The sequence below is a fragment of the Oncorhynchus kisutch genome, linkage group LG11, assembly GCF_002021735.2.
Source record: "Oncorhynchus kisutch isolate 150728-3 linkage group LG11, Okis_V2, whole genome shotgun sequence".
Lineage (NCBI taxonomy): Eukaryota > Metazoa > Chordata > Actinopteri > Salmoniformes > Salmonidae > Oncorhynchus > Oncorhynchus kisutch.
Window position 1 is genome coordinate 49,089,694 of NC_034184.2, and position 15,639 is coordinate 49,105,332.

The following is a 15,639-nucleotide window of genomic DNA, read 5'->3' on the forward strand; positions in this document are numbered from 1 at the left end:
ACGTCTGTGACAGCCCATTCTATCTTAAGTGTAAAATAGTCAATTTTCTTCTTCATTGACTGATTGCTTCCAACTCATAAAACTCTCCACCCAGTTAACTAATTTCAAATGCTGGAAGCCCTTAAGGGCGACATCGATACTAAAATGTGTTATATCCATGAGAAGTTCTCTATCTATTTTTTATGACAACAGGCACAACTCCTACATAAAGTCGTTTTTCGGTAAGTTGCCAAAATGCCACGTACGTCCACTTATATCAGTGCATTCAGAAATAACTAATCTAACCATTGCAAAATGTAAATTATATCAAATAAGCCTAATGTGCAAATGATCAATTACATTTTTTGCTGACCAAATTCGACACTTCCTCATTGACCTCCAATACAAAACAACCCTCACTTTGTGTGCTTCTTTTTCGTGGACCGATTTTGGTCGGAGTGAAACCTCTCGCTTCACCTCTTCCTCTTGGTAGCTCCGCTTTTACCCACACGTAGGGCTTGAGTGACGTAGTACGCATGTCTTCTGCAGTGCGCGCACAGCCTGGCAATGCAGAGAGCGTAGTGCATTCGGGGAGGTCATGTTTGAAGCTGGACAACATAATAGCGAAATTTGTATTATCCTTAAAAATAAACTGAATTCATCGTCAAGGACGCGGACTATTGTGGAGAATCGAGGAGTGATCATTCTGTATTTTGTTGACGGAGGTAAGCGCTAACGTTTTTGCGCCGCTGTCCATGGTATTGTTTAGCTGTGGGGGAGGGTCGTTTGCGGAGAATCGCACGCAACTACAGATGCGGTTTGTTGTCAACATATTATAATGTCTATGATTCAATGTAACAGGGAAGGCTACCACGATATATTCGATTGTTGGATTGGCATAGGATAGTGCTCAAAATAGGCTATCCCGCTATGTGTATGTTAATAACGTATCGCATAGGCTGTAAAAACAAGGCTATTACCAACATGCCTGCTTGGGAATTATAGATATACTTGCTACATTTTTAGAGAGGTTGGTTATCCTCATATCATCATCATATTGTCAAGGCGCTGGTGTTTTGTTTTACCTGGCAGCCACAGCCACCGTAAGGGGCGTATAACGGTAAAAGGTCGGCTGGCCAAGGTTATTATTACGGTATTAAAACACTGTTGCTTGTCAGGGCCATTTATAGCAATTGATCACTGTTGGTTTTAAACAATCTGAATTGTAAATATCTGAATGGTAAATGTATAGCCTAAGCCTTTAGAATCTTCCCTCTGCCACTCTTGAAGTCTTGACAACACCATGTCTACAACATTGTTCATTCAGTGTACTGTTAATTAGGTGATAAAGACAGCTATGCCTGGGATATATTTAGGGTACAATAACTGTTGCATAGTGTAGGACTAGTATTTACATATCAAATCAAATTTATTTATAAAGCCCTTCTTACATCAGCTGATATCGCAAAGTGCTGTACAGAAACCAAGCCTAAAACCCCAAACAGCACGCAATGTAGGTGTAGAAGCACGGAAAATCAAAAGATCTCAGCCAAGACCTCCACAAGTCTGGTTCATCATTGGGAGATGATGATGAATCATTTGGGAATTTCCAAATGCCTGAAGGTACCACGTTCATCTGTACAAACAATAGTACGCAACTATAAACACCATGGGACCACGCAGCTGTCCCAGCACAACAGCAAAGGACCTTGTGAAGATGCTAGAGGAAAAAGGTACAAAAGTATCTATATCCACAGTAAAACGAGTCCTATATCGACATAACCTGAAAGTCCGCTCAACAAGGAAGAAGCCACTGCTCCAAAACCAACATAAAAAAGCCAGAATACTGTTTGCAATTGCACATGGGGACGAAGATTGTACTTTTTTGAGAAATGTCCTCTGGTCTGACGAAACAAAAACAGAACTGTTCGGCCATAATGGCCATCATTATGTTAGGAGGAAAAAGGGGGAGGCTTGCAAGCCGAAGAACACCATCCCAAACGTGAAGCACATGGGTGGCAGCATCATGTTGTGGGGGTGCTTTGCAGCAGGAGGAACTGGTGCACTTCACAAAAATACATGGCATCATGATGAGGGAAAATTATGTGGATATATTGTAGCAACATCTCAAGACATCAGTTAAAGCTTGGTCACAAACGGGTCTTCCAAATGGTCAATGACCCCAAGCATACTTCCAAATTTGTGGCAAAATGGCTTAAGGACAACAAAGTCAAGGTATTGGAGTGGCCATCACAAAGCCCTGACCTCAATCCCATAGAACATTTGTGCAGAAATGAAAAAAGCGTGCACGAGCAAGTAGGCCTACAAACCTCACTCAGTTACAGCAGCTATGTCAGGATGAATGGGCCAAAATTCACCCAACTTATTGTGGGAAGCTTGTGGAAGGCTACCCGAAACGTTTGACCCAAGTTAAACAATTTAAAGGCAATGCTACCAAATACTAATTGACTGTATGTAAACTTCTGCCCCACTGGGAATGTGATGAAAGAAATAAAAGCTGAAATATATCATTCTCTCTACTATTATTCTGACATTTCACATTCTTTAAATTAAGTGGTGATCGTAACTGACCTAAGACAGGGAATTTTTACTAGGATTAAATGTCAGGAATTGTGAAAAATTGAGTTTAAATGTATTTGGCTAAGGTGTATGTAAACTTCCGATTTCAACTGTAGGTAATGCCACTTGTGAACAATGTATTATTCTATATTACATGCAGAAGGAATGTTCTATTTAGGAATGAAATCAGATGTGTACTATGTATGTTCCAGTGTTACTCAATGCTCAGTTATACTGTATTAATAGTTTGAGATGAGATTAATGATTGTGGATGTTTTGCCAGATGTAAGCTATAGTCAGTTCCCAATGGGTGGGGCTCAGGATTGACTGCCAGTGTTGAGGGGCTGTTTATCATGTTCATTATGAACACAGTTCAATGGAGTGTGCTTCTACACCTGCATTGCTTGCTGTTTGGGGTTTTAGGCTGGGTTTCTGTACAGCACTTTGAGATATCAGCTGATGTACGAAGGGCTATATAAATAAATTTGATTTGATTTGATTTGAGTGGAGGCTGAAATGGAGGGTCGCTTACTGTAATTGCAGGGCTGTAGAAGTGTATCAGCTGTCCTAACTCACAGGCCCCTTGATAGACTACCCAAGCCTTCTGACTGGAGGGTGGAGGTGGAGAGAGAGGGAGAGCGCAAGAGAGTTGTTCTTGGTGCAGCCAGTCACTGACTGAAATGGAAGCTAGGATACTGCAGTTATAGCCAGTATTCATCCTTTTGTCTCATACTGATTACTCACAATAAACAGTTACTGTAAAACATTAGCAGGTGTTACTGTTTACTGGTGACTGCAACTCACAGTAACTGACAACACCCAAGAACTAAGCACTTTAGCTCCATTGTTATAGCATAATGTTGGCTACACAAGGTTATGCTTCATTCATTAACCATTGTGTGTTTGTAAATCATTATACAGCAATTGTTCATTTATTCATTCAGACATACACTATATATGCATGTTAGTAACTGTAAAGGTGTCTGAGATTAAGGTTATGACCCATGCAGGCATATAACCTACAACTAAAAGCAGTAAAGCTAAGCACCACACTCCATCCACCCAGCTAATCCATCTGAACAATGATCTTATGACTGCCTGGCTTCTGTCTGATGATTGATATGAGGAATGGTGCGATTATACTGTGACTGTGTGAGTGTGTGTGTGTGTGTGTGTATCGGTTTATTCGGATCCCCGTTAGCTTTTGCCAAAGCAGCAGCTATTCTTCCTGGGGTCCACAAAAAAAAAACACAAAACATGACAAATAAAAAAAACACTGATACACTGATAGACAAGGACAATCACACACATGTAAAATACAACAATCAATAAAAAGATAATAATACAAAACAACAACCAAAATAATGTGTGTGTTATTGTATCTGTGTGCATGTGTTTGTGTGTGTCCCCCTTACAGTCCCTGCTGTTCTATGAAATGTTGTTTGATCATTTTGAAGGTCATTTTGCTGTTTGCTTGAGTAATTGGAGATGGAAGGGAGTTCCATGCGATTATGGCTCTGTATAATACTGTGCGTTGGACTTGGGGACTGTGAAGAGACTCCTTGTGGTATATCTTGTGGGGTAGGTATGTATGTATATGTCTTGTGGGGTATGTATGGGTGTCCGAGATTAATGTTATTTGATTATGTACATTTTCATGACAGTAATACTTCTCATTAAAACAAGAAGAAAAGCACACAGTTTGTCTCTCGTCAACCCTCAACCAGGAAAGACTGTCATGCATGTTGTTGATGTTAGTTCTGTATGTGCAGTTAAGGGCCTCCTGCTCTGTTTTGAGCCAGCTGCAGCTTTTCTAGGTCTTCCTTTGCTGCACTTGACCATATGACCGCACAGTAATCAATATGGGACAAGACCAGCACCTGAGCAACTGGTACAGTTGATTTTAGTTTTTATAACCTTCCCATCTTTAACAACTTCGTCATCCAATGTTATACCTAGGAGTTTAGCTTCCTCAACTTGCTCAAGGGTCACACCCTTTATACAATCCTCCAGCTGAGGTTTAGGTCTTAGAGAATGTTTTGAACCAAATACAATGCTTTTAGTTTTAGATGTATTTAAGACCAAAGGGTGGGTGGGTGTGCATTTTGAGTGTGTTTACTTTGTACAAATGAGACTTTAGCAAAACAGACGGGATGTCAGAGGAAACCTAATGGGCTGAATCATATTTAGCCCTTTAATGATGGACTAATCACAATGCATGTTTCCGTCTTACCTTCCTTGGGGAAATCACAGTTTTGACAAGATAGGTGGAACCCTTAAAGTTCCTTAATGGAACCCTTAAAGTTAGTGGAACCCTTAATGGCTGTTACTTTCAATGGTAAGGAAGGATGTATTTCAAAATGGATGGAAATCGCTGATTTGACATGATACAATAGGTGAAAGATATATAGTGGACCCCTGCTGTTAATTAACTATCCATTGAAATATGTATTTTCAATGTAGTCAAATCGGGCCAATGTTTCTGGGATTTAGTCCGGTCCAGACTGGGCTTAAAAGACAGGAATGAATACTTAGATCAGAGACAGGATGGGAGAGGGGGAAATGAGAGAATGAAAGACAATAAGCGAGAAGGAGAAAGAGACTGCAAAGGAGGGAAAATATACAGCATATCTCTCTCTAATTACTCAAGGATATAGAAAGAAGAGAAGATTGCATGTCACACGTCTGACATCTCATAACATTTTCCCCCATGAGAAGTAACAAAATACAGAAATCACCACAGGGTGAAGATCATAAACACCCATTGGGAGGTCAGTATCAGTGTGACCTCATCCGATTGGACCCTGAACCCTGAAAAATATATTCCTAGGCTGATGGTTTATATATTCATGTGGTGTGAGACATAAACCACTTACAATCTTTGAAAAAATGGTGTCAAATGGGTTATTTGGCTGTCCCTATTGGAGAACCCTTTTGTGTTCAGGTAGAAAAAAACCTTTTTGGTTCCAGGTAGAAAGAACCCTTTTGGGTTCCATGTACAACCCTCTGTGGAAATGGTTTTACATGGAACCCAAAAGGGTTCTACCTATATCCATAAGGGTTGTACCTGGAACCAAAAAAGGTTATTCAAAGGGTTCTCCTATAGGACAGCCGAAGAACCATTTTCACATTCTAGATAGCACTTTTTTTCCTGAGTGTCCACACTCAGTCCAGTAGCTTCTGATTATATTATATTATCCCACCTCATGTTTGTATAGTTAAGGTGACATTACACTCAAAATGCACATTTTGTCAGATGTTTCAGATCACAAAAGTACTCTTATGTCAAGACGAATCTACATCCCATGCCATCCGTTTAGATCCAGCTACAGTGCCTAGTATGTTTTCACATCCCTTGCATAGGTGTCACTTACTGTTGAAGTCGGAAGTTTACATACACCTTAGCCAAATACATTTAAACAAATTTTTTTCACAATTCCTGACATTTAACTTCTTTGGGATAGGGGGCGGTATTTTGACATCCGATGAAAAGCATGCCCAAAGTAAACTGCCTGCTACTCAGGCCCAGAAGCTAGGATATGCATATAATTGGTATATTTGGATAGAAAACACTCTAAAGTTTCTAAAACTGTTTGAATAATGTCTATAACAGAACTGAAATTGCAGGCGAAACCCAGAGGACAAACGATCCCCCCAAAAAACATTGTCATTCTACCACTGATTTCAACGGCTGGCTCTTTTATAATAGCGTGAAATCGTGCCCGATTGCAGTTCCTAGGGCTTCCACTAGATGTCAACAGTCTTTAGAAAGAGTTTCAGGATGGTTTTTGGAAAAATGAGCCAGAAATTGTAGTTTTTCTAGGTGGCTCCCATTTTGGCTGTAATGTTTCCAAGCATGAATGAGAGCGCGTTCTTTGTTATTTTTCTCCGGTAAAGACCATAACGGTTCTCCGTCTTAAATGTTATTGTTTATATGCATATTAGGGTACCTATTGTTTGATTATAAACGTTGATTGACTTGTTTGGATAAGTTTATTGGTAACGTTTGGGATTCATTTTGTATGCATTTTGAAGGAGGGAAACCGAGTGGTTTATTGACTGACGCGCGCCAGCTAAACTGAGTTATTTTTATATAAAAATTACTTTATCAAACAAAAGGACCATTTGTAATGTAACTGGGACCTTTTGGAGTGCCAACAGAAGAAGATCTTCAAAGGTAAGGCATATATTATATTGCTATTTCTGACTTTCGTGTCGCAACTCCCTGGTTGAAAATGATTTGTTATGCATTTGTGTGCTGGGCGCTGTCCTCAGATAATCACACTGTTTGCTTTCGCCGTAAAGCCTTTTTGAAATCTGACACGGCGGCTGGATTAACAACAAGTTAAGCTTTATTATGATCTATTGCACTTGTGATTTCATGAAAGTTTAATATTTCTAGTAATTTAATTTGAATTTGACTCTCTGCAACGCTAGCATCCCACTAATTCGCAAGTAAAAATTCCCTATCTTAGGTCAGTTAGGATCACCACTTTGTTTTAAGAATGTAAAATGTCAGAATAATATTAGAGAGAATGATTTATTTCAGCTTTTATTTCTTTCATCACAATCCCGGTGGGGCAGAAGTTTACAAACACTCAATTAGTATTTGGTAGCATTGCCTTTAAATTGTTTATCTTGGGTCAAACGTTTTTTGGAAGCCTTCCACAAGCTTCCCACAATAAGTTGGGTGAATTTTGGCCCATTCCTCCTGACAGAGCTGGTGTAACTGAGTCAGGTTTGTAGGCCTCCTTGCTCGCACACACTTTTTCATTTCTGCCCACAGATGTTCTATTGGATTGAGGTCAGGGCTTTGTGATGGCCACTCCAATACATTGGAGTATTGTCCTTTTTATGGCGGGTTTGGAGCAGTGGCTTCTTCCTTGCTGCCTTTCAGGTTATGTCGATATAGGACTCGTTTTACTGTGGAATATAGATACTTTTGTACCTGTTTCTACCAGCATCTTCACAAATTCCTTTGCTGTTGTTCAGGGATTGATTTGCACTTTTCGCACCAAAGTACGTTTATCTCTAGGAGACCGAACGCGTGTCCTTCCTCAGCGGTATGACAGCTGCGTGGTCCCATGGTGTTTATAGTTGCGTACTATTGTTTGTACAGATGAACGTGGTACCTTCAGGCGTTTTTAAATTGCTCCCAAGGATGAATCAGACTTGTGGAGGTCTACAATATTCTTTCTGAGGTCTTGGCTGATTTCTTTTGATTTTCCCATGATGTCAAGCAAAGAGGCACTGAGTTTGAAGGTAGGCCTTGAAATAGATCCACAGGTAAACCTCCAATTGACTCAAATTATGTAAATTAGCCTATCAGAAGATTCTAAGCTATGACATAATTTTCTGGATTTTTCCAAGCTGTTAAAAGGCACAGTCAACTTAGTGTATGTAAACTTCTAACCCACTGGAATTCTGATACAGTGAAATAATCTGTCTGTAAACAATTTTTTGAAAAATTACTTGTGTCATGCACAAATCAGGTGTTCGATCCAACTTGCAAAAACTACAATTTGTTAACAAGAAATTTGTGGAGTGGTTAAAAAAATGAGTTTTAATGACTCCAACCTTAGTGTATGTAAACTTCTGACTTCAACTGTAAATATAAAAAGGGATTAAATTAGATTTTTTCCCACTACTGATTTACACAACCTACTCCACATTTTCAAAGTGAAAGAAACATTTTCTCAAATAAAATAAAATATAAAAATTCAGATGTCTTGATTGCTTATGTCTTCACACCCCATAGTTACTTGTTTGAATACACCTTTGGCAGCAATAATTAAAGCTGTGAATCATGTTGAATAAGATTTCACTAACTTTGCACATATCTTGTAGCAATACATATCATTTGTGTTTGGAAAAATTGCTGAAGCGGTCAATTTGGTTGGGGATCATTGGTGGACCGCAATATTCAAATATTTTCTCAGATATTCAAACAGATTTATGTCCGGACTAAGACTGGACCGCTCAGGAACACTCAACATCTATTAGAAAGTCATTCTGATGTGTCCTAAGAGTTAAAATGTGTGTAATCGTCCCACTTTAATAAAACTACCACAGTGTTGGGTCTTCAAAAGACTGAGGCAGGTTTTCCTTTTTACATGAGCTTTGCATGAGCTTTGCCCCTTTCATAATTATTTTGGGCCTGACAAAACTCCCCAGTCCCTGCCTGTGACAGGCATACCTATAACTTGATGCTGCCACCACAATTCTTGAAAATAAACTCAGCATAAAAAGAAATGTCCCTTTTTCAGGTGTTTTTACCAAAAAGTTATATTTTGGTTTCATCTGACCATATGACATTCTCCCAATCTTCTCAGACGGGCCTGGACATGTACTGGCTTAAGCAGGGGGACACGTCTGGCACTGAGTCCCTTTGAGTCCCTGGCGGCGTAGTGTGTTACTGTGTGTTACGGCTTTGTTACTTTGGTCCCAGCTCTCTGCAGGTCGTTCACTAGGTCCCCCCGTGTGGTTCTGGGATTTTTGCTCACCATTCTTGGGATAATTTTGACCCCACGGTGTGAGATCTTGCGTGGAGCCCAGATCGAGGGAGATTATCAGTGGTCCTGTATGTCTTCCATTTCCTAATAATTGCTCCCACAGTTGATTTCTTCAAACCAAGCTGCTTACCTATTGCAGATTCAGTCTTCCCAGCCTGGTGCAGGTCTACAATTTTGTTTCTGGTGTCCTTTGACAGCTCTTTGGTCTTGGCCATAGTGGAGTTTGGAGTGTGACTGTTTGAGGTTGTGGACAGGTGTCTTTTACACTGATAACAAGTTCAAATAGGTGCCATTAATACAGGTAATGAGTGGAGGACAGAGGAGCCTCTTAAAGAAGAAGTTACATGTCTGTGAGAGCCAGAAATCTTGCTTGTTTGTAGGTGACCAAATACTTATTTTCCACCATTTCCACCATAATTTGCAAATAAATTCATAAAAAATCATACAATGTGATTTTCTGGATTTTTTTTCTCAGTTTGTCTGTCATAGTTGAGGTGTACCTATGATGAAAATTACAGGCCTCTCTCATCTTTTTAAGTGGGAGAACTTGCACAATTGGTGGCTGACTAAATACTTTTTTGCCCCACTGTACCTCACCCAACAAATGAATGGTAAAGATTAGCACCGCAGATCTGTAAATTGCATTATGCTTATCTTCTCCATTCATTTTGGAATGTGGCATTTACATTGTAGCTCCTTCTACAAAAAAGAATGCCTGGGATATGTACTTATCTGAAGAGAAGATCGCTTTTGAGGTTTGAAAATATCATCTGATTTTGGAGTGTCATGACCCTTGAGCAGTAATTTTGATAGGACTGAATGGTTTGAGTGGGGAGGAGAAAACTGGAAATGATCTGTTATTGGCATAGAGGTTTTGAACTCTCTTATTGGTCTATTAACTAATTTACTGCCTGGTGATGTCACCGGCAGGGTTGGGTAGGTTACATTTGAAATATAATCCATTACAGTTACTTGTTACCTGTCCAACTTTTTTTTTATCAGTAACAGAACTTTTGGATTACCCAAACTCAGTTACTTTTAGATTACTTTCACATTAGAAGAATAAATTAATTAATTTTACCATTTGAATAACTTCTATTGCAGGATAAAACACTGGTAGATTTTACATAGCTGGCCATAAATGGTTGTTGCATTTTACTTGGGTTGGTTAACTAGGCTTATTCTAACCCATTGCTTTCTACTTTAATACATATAACAATATTATTAGGCTATATCTTTACAAAATCAAAGTCTAACAGATTTGCAATGTGATTACCATAACAAAACAAAAACAAAAACAAAGGCACTGGGGCGAACAGTGGCTCTGTTTCCCCTAATGCAGATTTGATCTTTAAAGCTAAAAACATATGCACTTCAGAACATACGTAGCTACCTGTGTTCTGTATCATAAAAATATGTTATTCTCTCTCTCTTTCTCTTTCTGTGTGTATGTGTGTGTGTGTGCATGCGTTTGTGCATTTGTGTGCGTGAGTGCGTGCATGTGGGTCAATAGTCCAGAGAGCATAGTTTGGATGCCAAGAAAGCAGCTCCTCAAGGTTTCATCATGAATAAAAACAAGCGAGGAGAAGAGAGGGAGCTTTACAGTTTAGATGTCGGAGATTCCACCTTCACTGTTCTGAAATGCTACCAGAATCTAAGGCCCATCGGCTCAGGAGCACAGGGAATCGTCTGGTAAGTGTAATCACTATGCAATTACTAGTTACTGAGAAGAAAAAACAATGTGCTTGTTTAAAAAAACTATATGGCCATAGAGACTTGGTACAAGGTACTTTTTGAAAAGGGGAGTCTATGACTGGCAGAAGTGGTCACCTCTTAGTAAATGAAAATTGTTGGATTGGCATAGTCATTTTTGTCTATATATTTTTTATTTATGCTATCTTTTACATTTATGTTGCTACTTTTATTATTCATAAATAATTTACTTTAGGTTCACATCACTGTTTCATTTTCATATGTTGTTATTTTGTTTATGTGACATGTTTTCTTATTGGTTATTGTGCCACCCAAAGGTGATTTATAGAGCTCCCATGTGGACACTCAAATCTTTATGCCTTGATGAAGGCTGACACAATGCCAAGATGCGTTGGGGTTTGTTTGTCATGCTTTTAACTATTTATTTTTAGATTTTGTTGTGAATTTTACCCCAATTTCGTGAAATCCATTTTCAAATCAATTATGATCTTGTGTCATTGCTGCGGGAGAGCCAGGTCAAGTCATGCGTCCTCTGAAACATGACCCTCCAAACCGCGCTCCTTAAGCCAGACACACCGATGTGTTAGAGGAAACACTGTTCAACTGACGACTGAGTCGTTCAACAGGCACCCGGCCCAATTTAAGGAGTCGCTAGAGCGCGATGAGCCAAGTAAAGCCCCCCTGGGCAAACCTTCCCCTAACCCGGACGACGTTGGGCCAATTGTGCGCCGCCCTATGGGACTCCCTGTCACGGCCGGTTGTGACACAGGCCCGGATCGAAACCGGGTCTGTAGTGACACCTAAAGCACTGTGATGCAGTGCCTTTGACCACAGTGCTACTCAAGAGGCCGTTTTTAACTATTTCTAACGAAATGCCCCAGAAAATACCTGCCCAGAAATTAAGTTCATCCCTCCGTTTGCCTTGATGGGCAAAAGTCAACCCCACGATAAATGTTTCTACATTTTTCATTAACTAAGTGGTGGCCTTCATACCCTTTTAGTTTTTTCTGCCTGTCATATACTAGTTAATTACTTTTTTAACAGCGGGTTGTACTAGGTAATTACCAGTAAACAACAGGATACAAAATAAAGTGTCACCATGTATTGTTTTCAAATCCTTTTTGCTTGAGGTTTTCGTCTTCTTTTTGTTGCCCCATTAAATACTTTTTTTTCAGATTCAATTAGTTTCCAAGGCAACAAAATTAAAAGCTACATAGCAAAGTACCCCAGTTTGAATTTGTCTAAATACTGTGGTGCTTAATCAATGGAGGAAGGTTGATGCCAAAGCTGGTCCATCAATGGCACAATGGACCATGGAATGTTTCAAGGTCTCATGCTGTAAAACATCCAATGGAAAGAAACACAAATTAGACATCCATTTAAATTCCTATTTCCTACGGCCTCTATCACCCTATTGTTAGGTATGTGTTCATGTATTGCCATGCTCTTGGTCTTGCCTTTTCAGTTCAGCGTATGACCACAACCTTGAGAGAAATGTGGCTATTAAGAAGTTAAGTCGGCCGTTCCAGAATCAGACGCATGCCAAGAGAGCGTACAGAGAACTGGTGTTAATGAAATGTGTCAATCACAAAAATGTAAGTCTGCCTACCAACACTGGTCAATGACTTCTTCCTGCTGTTTTATTATATTCTAGGTATGACTCTGACAATTATCCTCAATTATGTTTATGAATGGCCTGGCTGGACATAGAGAGAAACTCTAAGAATATTATTTTATGAATGCATAATGGTACTTCAGAAGGAACAGTAAACAGGCATTTGCTTTGGTAGCCCATATAGTTAATATACACACAGCTAAAATGCAGATTCATTCAACCAGCATCCAGAACTGCAGTTACCCGTTTTTGTATATTTTATTGTTATATTGAATAATACATTTGAAAATTACTTGATTACAAACGTGTTATGATGAAGGACTGTTTTCCTTATATTGAGGGAACTAATTTAGCAAGCATTGTGTATGACTCGTGTGTTCATGTTGTTACAGATCATTGGCCTAATAAACGTATTCAGCCCACAAAAATCATTAGAAGAATTTGCAGATGTGTAAGTACATTATAAGAAAAGTCTTGAGCCTTTTGCGTAAAACACTGGGGGAAAATCCTCAGTGGAAATGCACATTAATTGATGTATAATAACACGATAAACCTTTGACAGTGTAAAATGATTACATGATGTTAGGAATTAAGACATAGAATCATATAATTATATTTTAATAGGGCCTGTCTGTCATCAATTAAATAATTACTCAGCTATTACCAGAATAACTGTCTGAAATCTCTCTGCATACTGTATCCCTCTCCGTTTAAGCCTTCCAGCTGGCTCCACAGATGTGGGTGTGTGCGCCTGCTCGGTTTGTGTGTGTGTGTGTGTGTGTTTGTGTGTACGCTATGTGTGTGTGTATTTTCATCTCTCTTCTTTCCTGTGTAGATACATTGTGATGGAGCTGATGGATGCCAACTTGTGCCAGGTGATTCAGATGGAGCTGGATCATGAGAGGTTGTCCTACCTGCTCTACCAGATGCTGTGTGGCATCAAACACCTCCACGCTGCCGGCATCATACACAGGGTACAGCTCATACTGGCTCATACACACTAACGCTAAGCTAACAGGTAGACACAGGGTATAGTTCACACCAATAACAATAAGCTAACAGGTAGACACTGGGTATGGCTCATGCATGCTAACTCTAAGCTAACAGGTAGACACAGGGTATAGTTCATACTGGGTAACACTAAACTAATAATGGGGGATTGTTGCATTTCCAAAGATTATACTGTAAACTAAAAAGATTATACAGTAACTCCTCCATGTCAGAGCTGTGATGTTGGCTATATCCACAGGAGAGCAGGAGGAACATGCTAATTATCTAAATACTCAGATTTAATGACTGGGATTGCATCCGAAATGTCACCCTATTCCTGAGCTCTGGTCAAATAAATGCAATGTGTAGGGAGTGATAGAGTGCCGCAATGTGTAGGGAGTGATAGAGTGCCATTTGGGATACATGCTTGGCCCAATGGAGCATGTAAAGTTGATTCAAGGATGGGGAAAAAACTGAGATTCTGAGATTAATCTAGATTCTAGAATAATGTAACTGGTTTGTATGTCATGCTACCAGGCCGTTTGCCGACATGCAAATCTGTGAAAGATGACTCACTACTCAGTAACTGTAGTTAAAATGGAGTGACTCATTACTGTTGTTAAGATGGTGATGAATATGGATGCTGCCCTGTTTTATAATATTATGATGACAACATTCCTATAATCCTACATAAACTTCATTGATGTCCCCCACCTTACTACAATAGCTAAAATAATCTGCCAAGACGGCAAATAGTGCTCTCTGATGGGATTGTCTGCCATAATCTTTTAGTAAAAAATGCTCTGGAACACACTGCGCAGGCTATAGACAGTTTTTGCTGTGTCTGGGCTTTAAAATATGCTGCTGCTATTGATGATGATGACGATTGATGACGACGACAAAGATCATGACAATGATGATGTTCTCTCCTTGTCCCTTCTCTAGGATCTAAAGCCCAGTAACATTGTCGTGAAGTCAGACTGTACGTTGAAGATCTTGGACTTTGGCTTGGCTCGGACGGCGGCTACAGGTCTGCTGATGACCCCCTACGTAGTGACCAGATACTACAGAGCACCAGAGGTCATACTGGGGATGGGCTACCAGGCCAATGGTCAGTACCTGTCAATCAATCAAGCAAATATTCATTCACCATAATGATTTTATGCATTAACCACCACTGCAGATTCTTTCATGACATTGTTTTAATGTTGTATTACTCTTGTAAATAATAATAATGTTTATAATGAGATATTGCAAATCACAGCTATAATCAAGTTTCCATCCAACCTTTTTGGGGTGGCAGGGTGGTTAGAGCGTTGGGCCAGTAACTGAAAGGTTGCTAGATCGAATCCCTGAGCTGGCGAGGTAAACATCTGCAGTTCTGCCACTGTTCCTAGACTGTCATTGTAAATAAGAATTTGTTCTTAACTGACTTGCCTGGTTAAGTAAAAAGATTTTAAAAATGTCAGTAAAGTACATCGGAAATAAAATGTCACGAAAAGCCTGTTGGAAACAGCACATTTTTCAGTGAACTTTCCGAATGTTGACACAACAAGACAAGGTGGGATATTTTTGTGTCTGTAACATTAATTCTGTGAGAAGTGTTTAAGGTTCTGCTTTTATTTTCTTAGTCAACCTTGTGTTCTGGAACATAGCCCTGTCTTTCATTTTTGTTAATTGATTTCACCTGTGTTCGATTCCCACCTGGTCTCATCAGCTCCCTATTTAGTTCAGTTCTTTCTGTTTGTATGGTTGTGTGGTATTGTTTGACCATTGCCTGCCTGTGACCACGATTCCTGCCTTCTGCGACGGCTTAATAAACATCTGCTGCTCTTTGCGTGTGAATCTACACCTTGTTCACCCTGATTATTCAGTACAAAGTGGAGGTGGAAATGCCGTTATGCACAAATATATATGGAATACCATTAGCTTGTATGTTATATTTGGTACACGGGAATTTAACCGGTAAAAGTTATTTTTATGTGCACTACGTCATCACGCACAGGCTCTTATTCGCAACAAGTCAATTTGATGGAAACACATCTCTGGTGGGAAAATGCTCATATTGTTTTTATGCAGATTATTTTCTATCCTCTTGAAAATCTGTCGCCAATTGGATGTAAACCTTGCTAATGACAACAGCACTGTTTTCATTACATTTATGTTCTTATAAATCATGGAAATTAATTCAATAACAACACTTTTTTTTGCCAGCTTGTACATTAGCCATCCACTTCTCTTCAAGCCTCT

General features: G+C 39.5%; 1 protein-coding gene across 10 annotated transcripts in view; it reads left to right on the forward strand.

Annotated features, from left to right (window-relative positions):
- Window positions 1-513: 513 nt before the first annotated feature.
- Window positions 514-15,639, forward strand: part of LOC109899560 (mitogen-activated protein kinase 8) — a 32,113-nt gene continuing 16,987 nt past the window's right edge. For 3 of the 10 annotated variants that reach the window (XM_031835912.1, XM_020494903.2, XM_020494899.2), the window contains exons 1-6: window positions 522-704; window positions 10,564-10,763; window positions 12,250-12,379; window positions 12,792-12,850; window positions 13,235-13,373; window positions 14,335-14,500. In XM_031835912.1, coding sequence (XP_031691772.1) covers window positions 10,636-10,763; window positions 12,250-12,379; window positions 12,792-12,850; window positions 13,235-13,373; window positions 14,335-14,500 — 622 coding nt within the window. In that variant the 5' untranslated portion in view covers window positions 522-704; window positions 10,564-10,635. Of the gene's footprint in view, window positions 705-6,163; window positions 10,764-12,249; window positions 12,380-12,791; window positions 12,851-13,234; window positions 13,374-14,334; window positions 14,501-15,639 lie in introns of those variants that run through there. The other 7 variants (XM_031835913.1, XM_031835914.1, XM_031835911.1 and 4 more) reach the window with 5 other exon arrangements.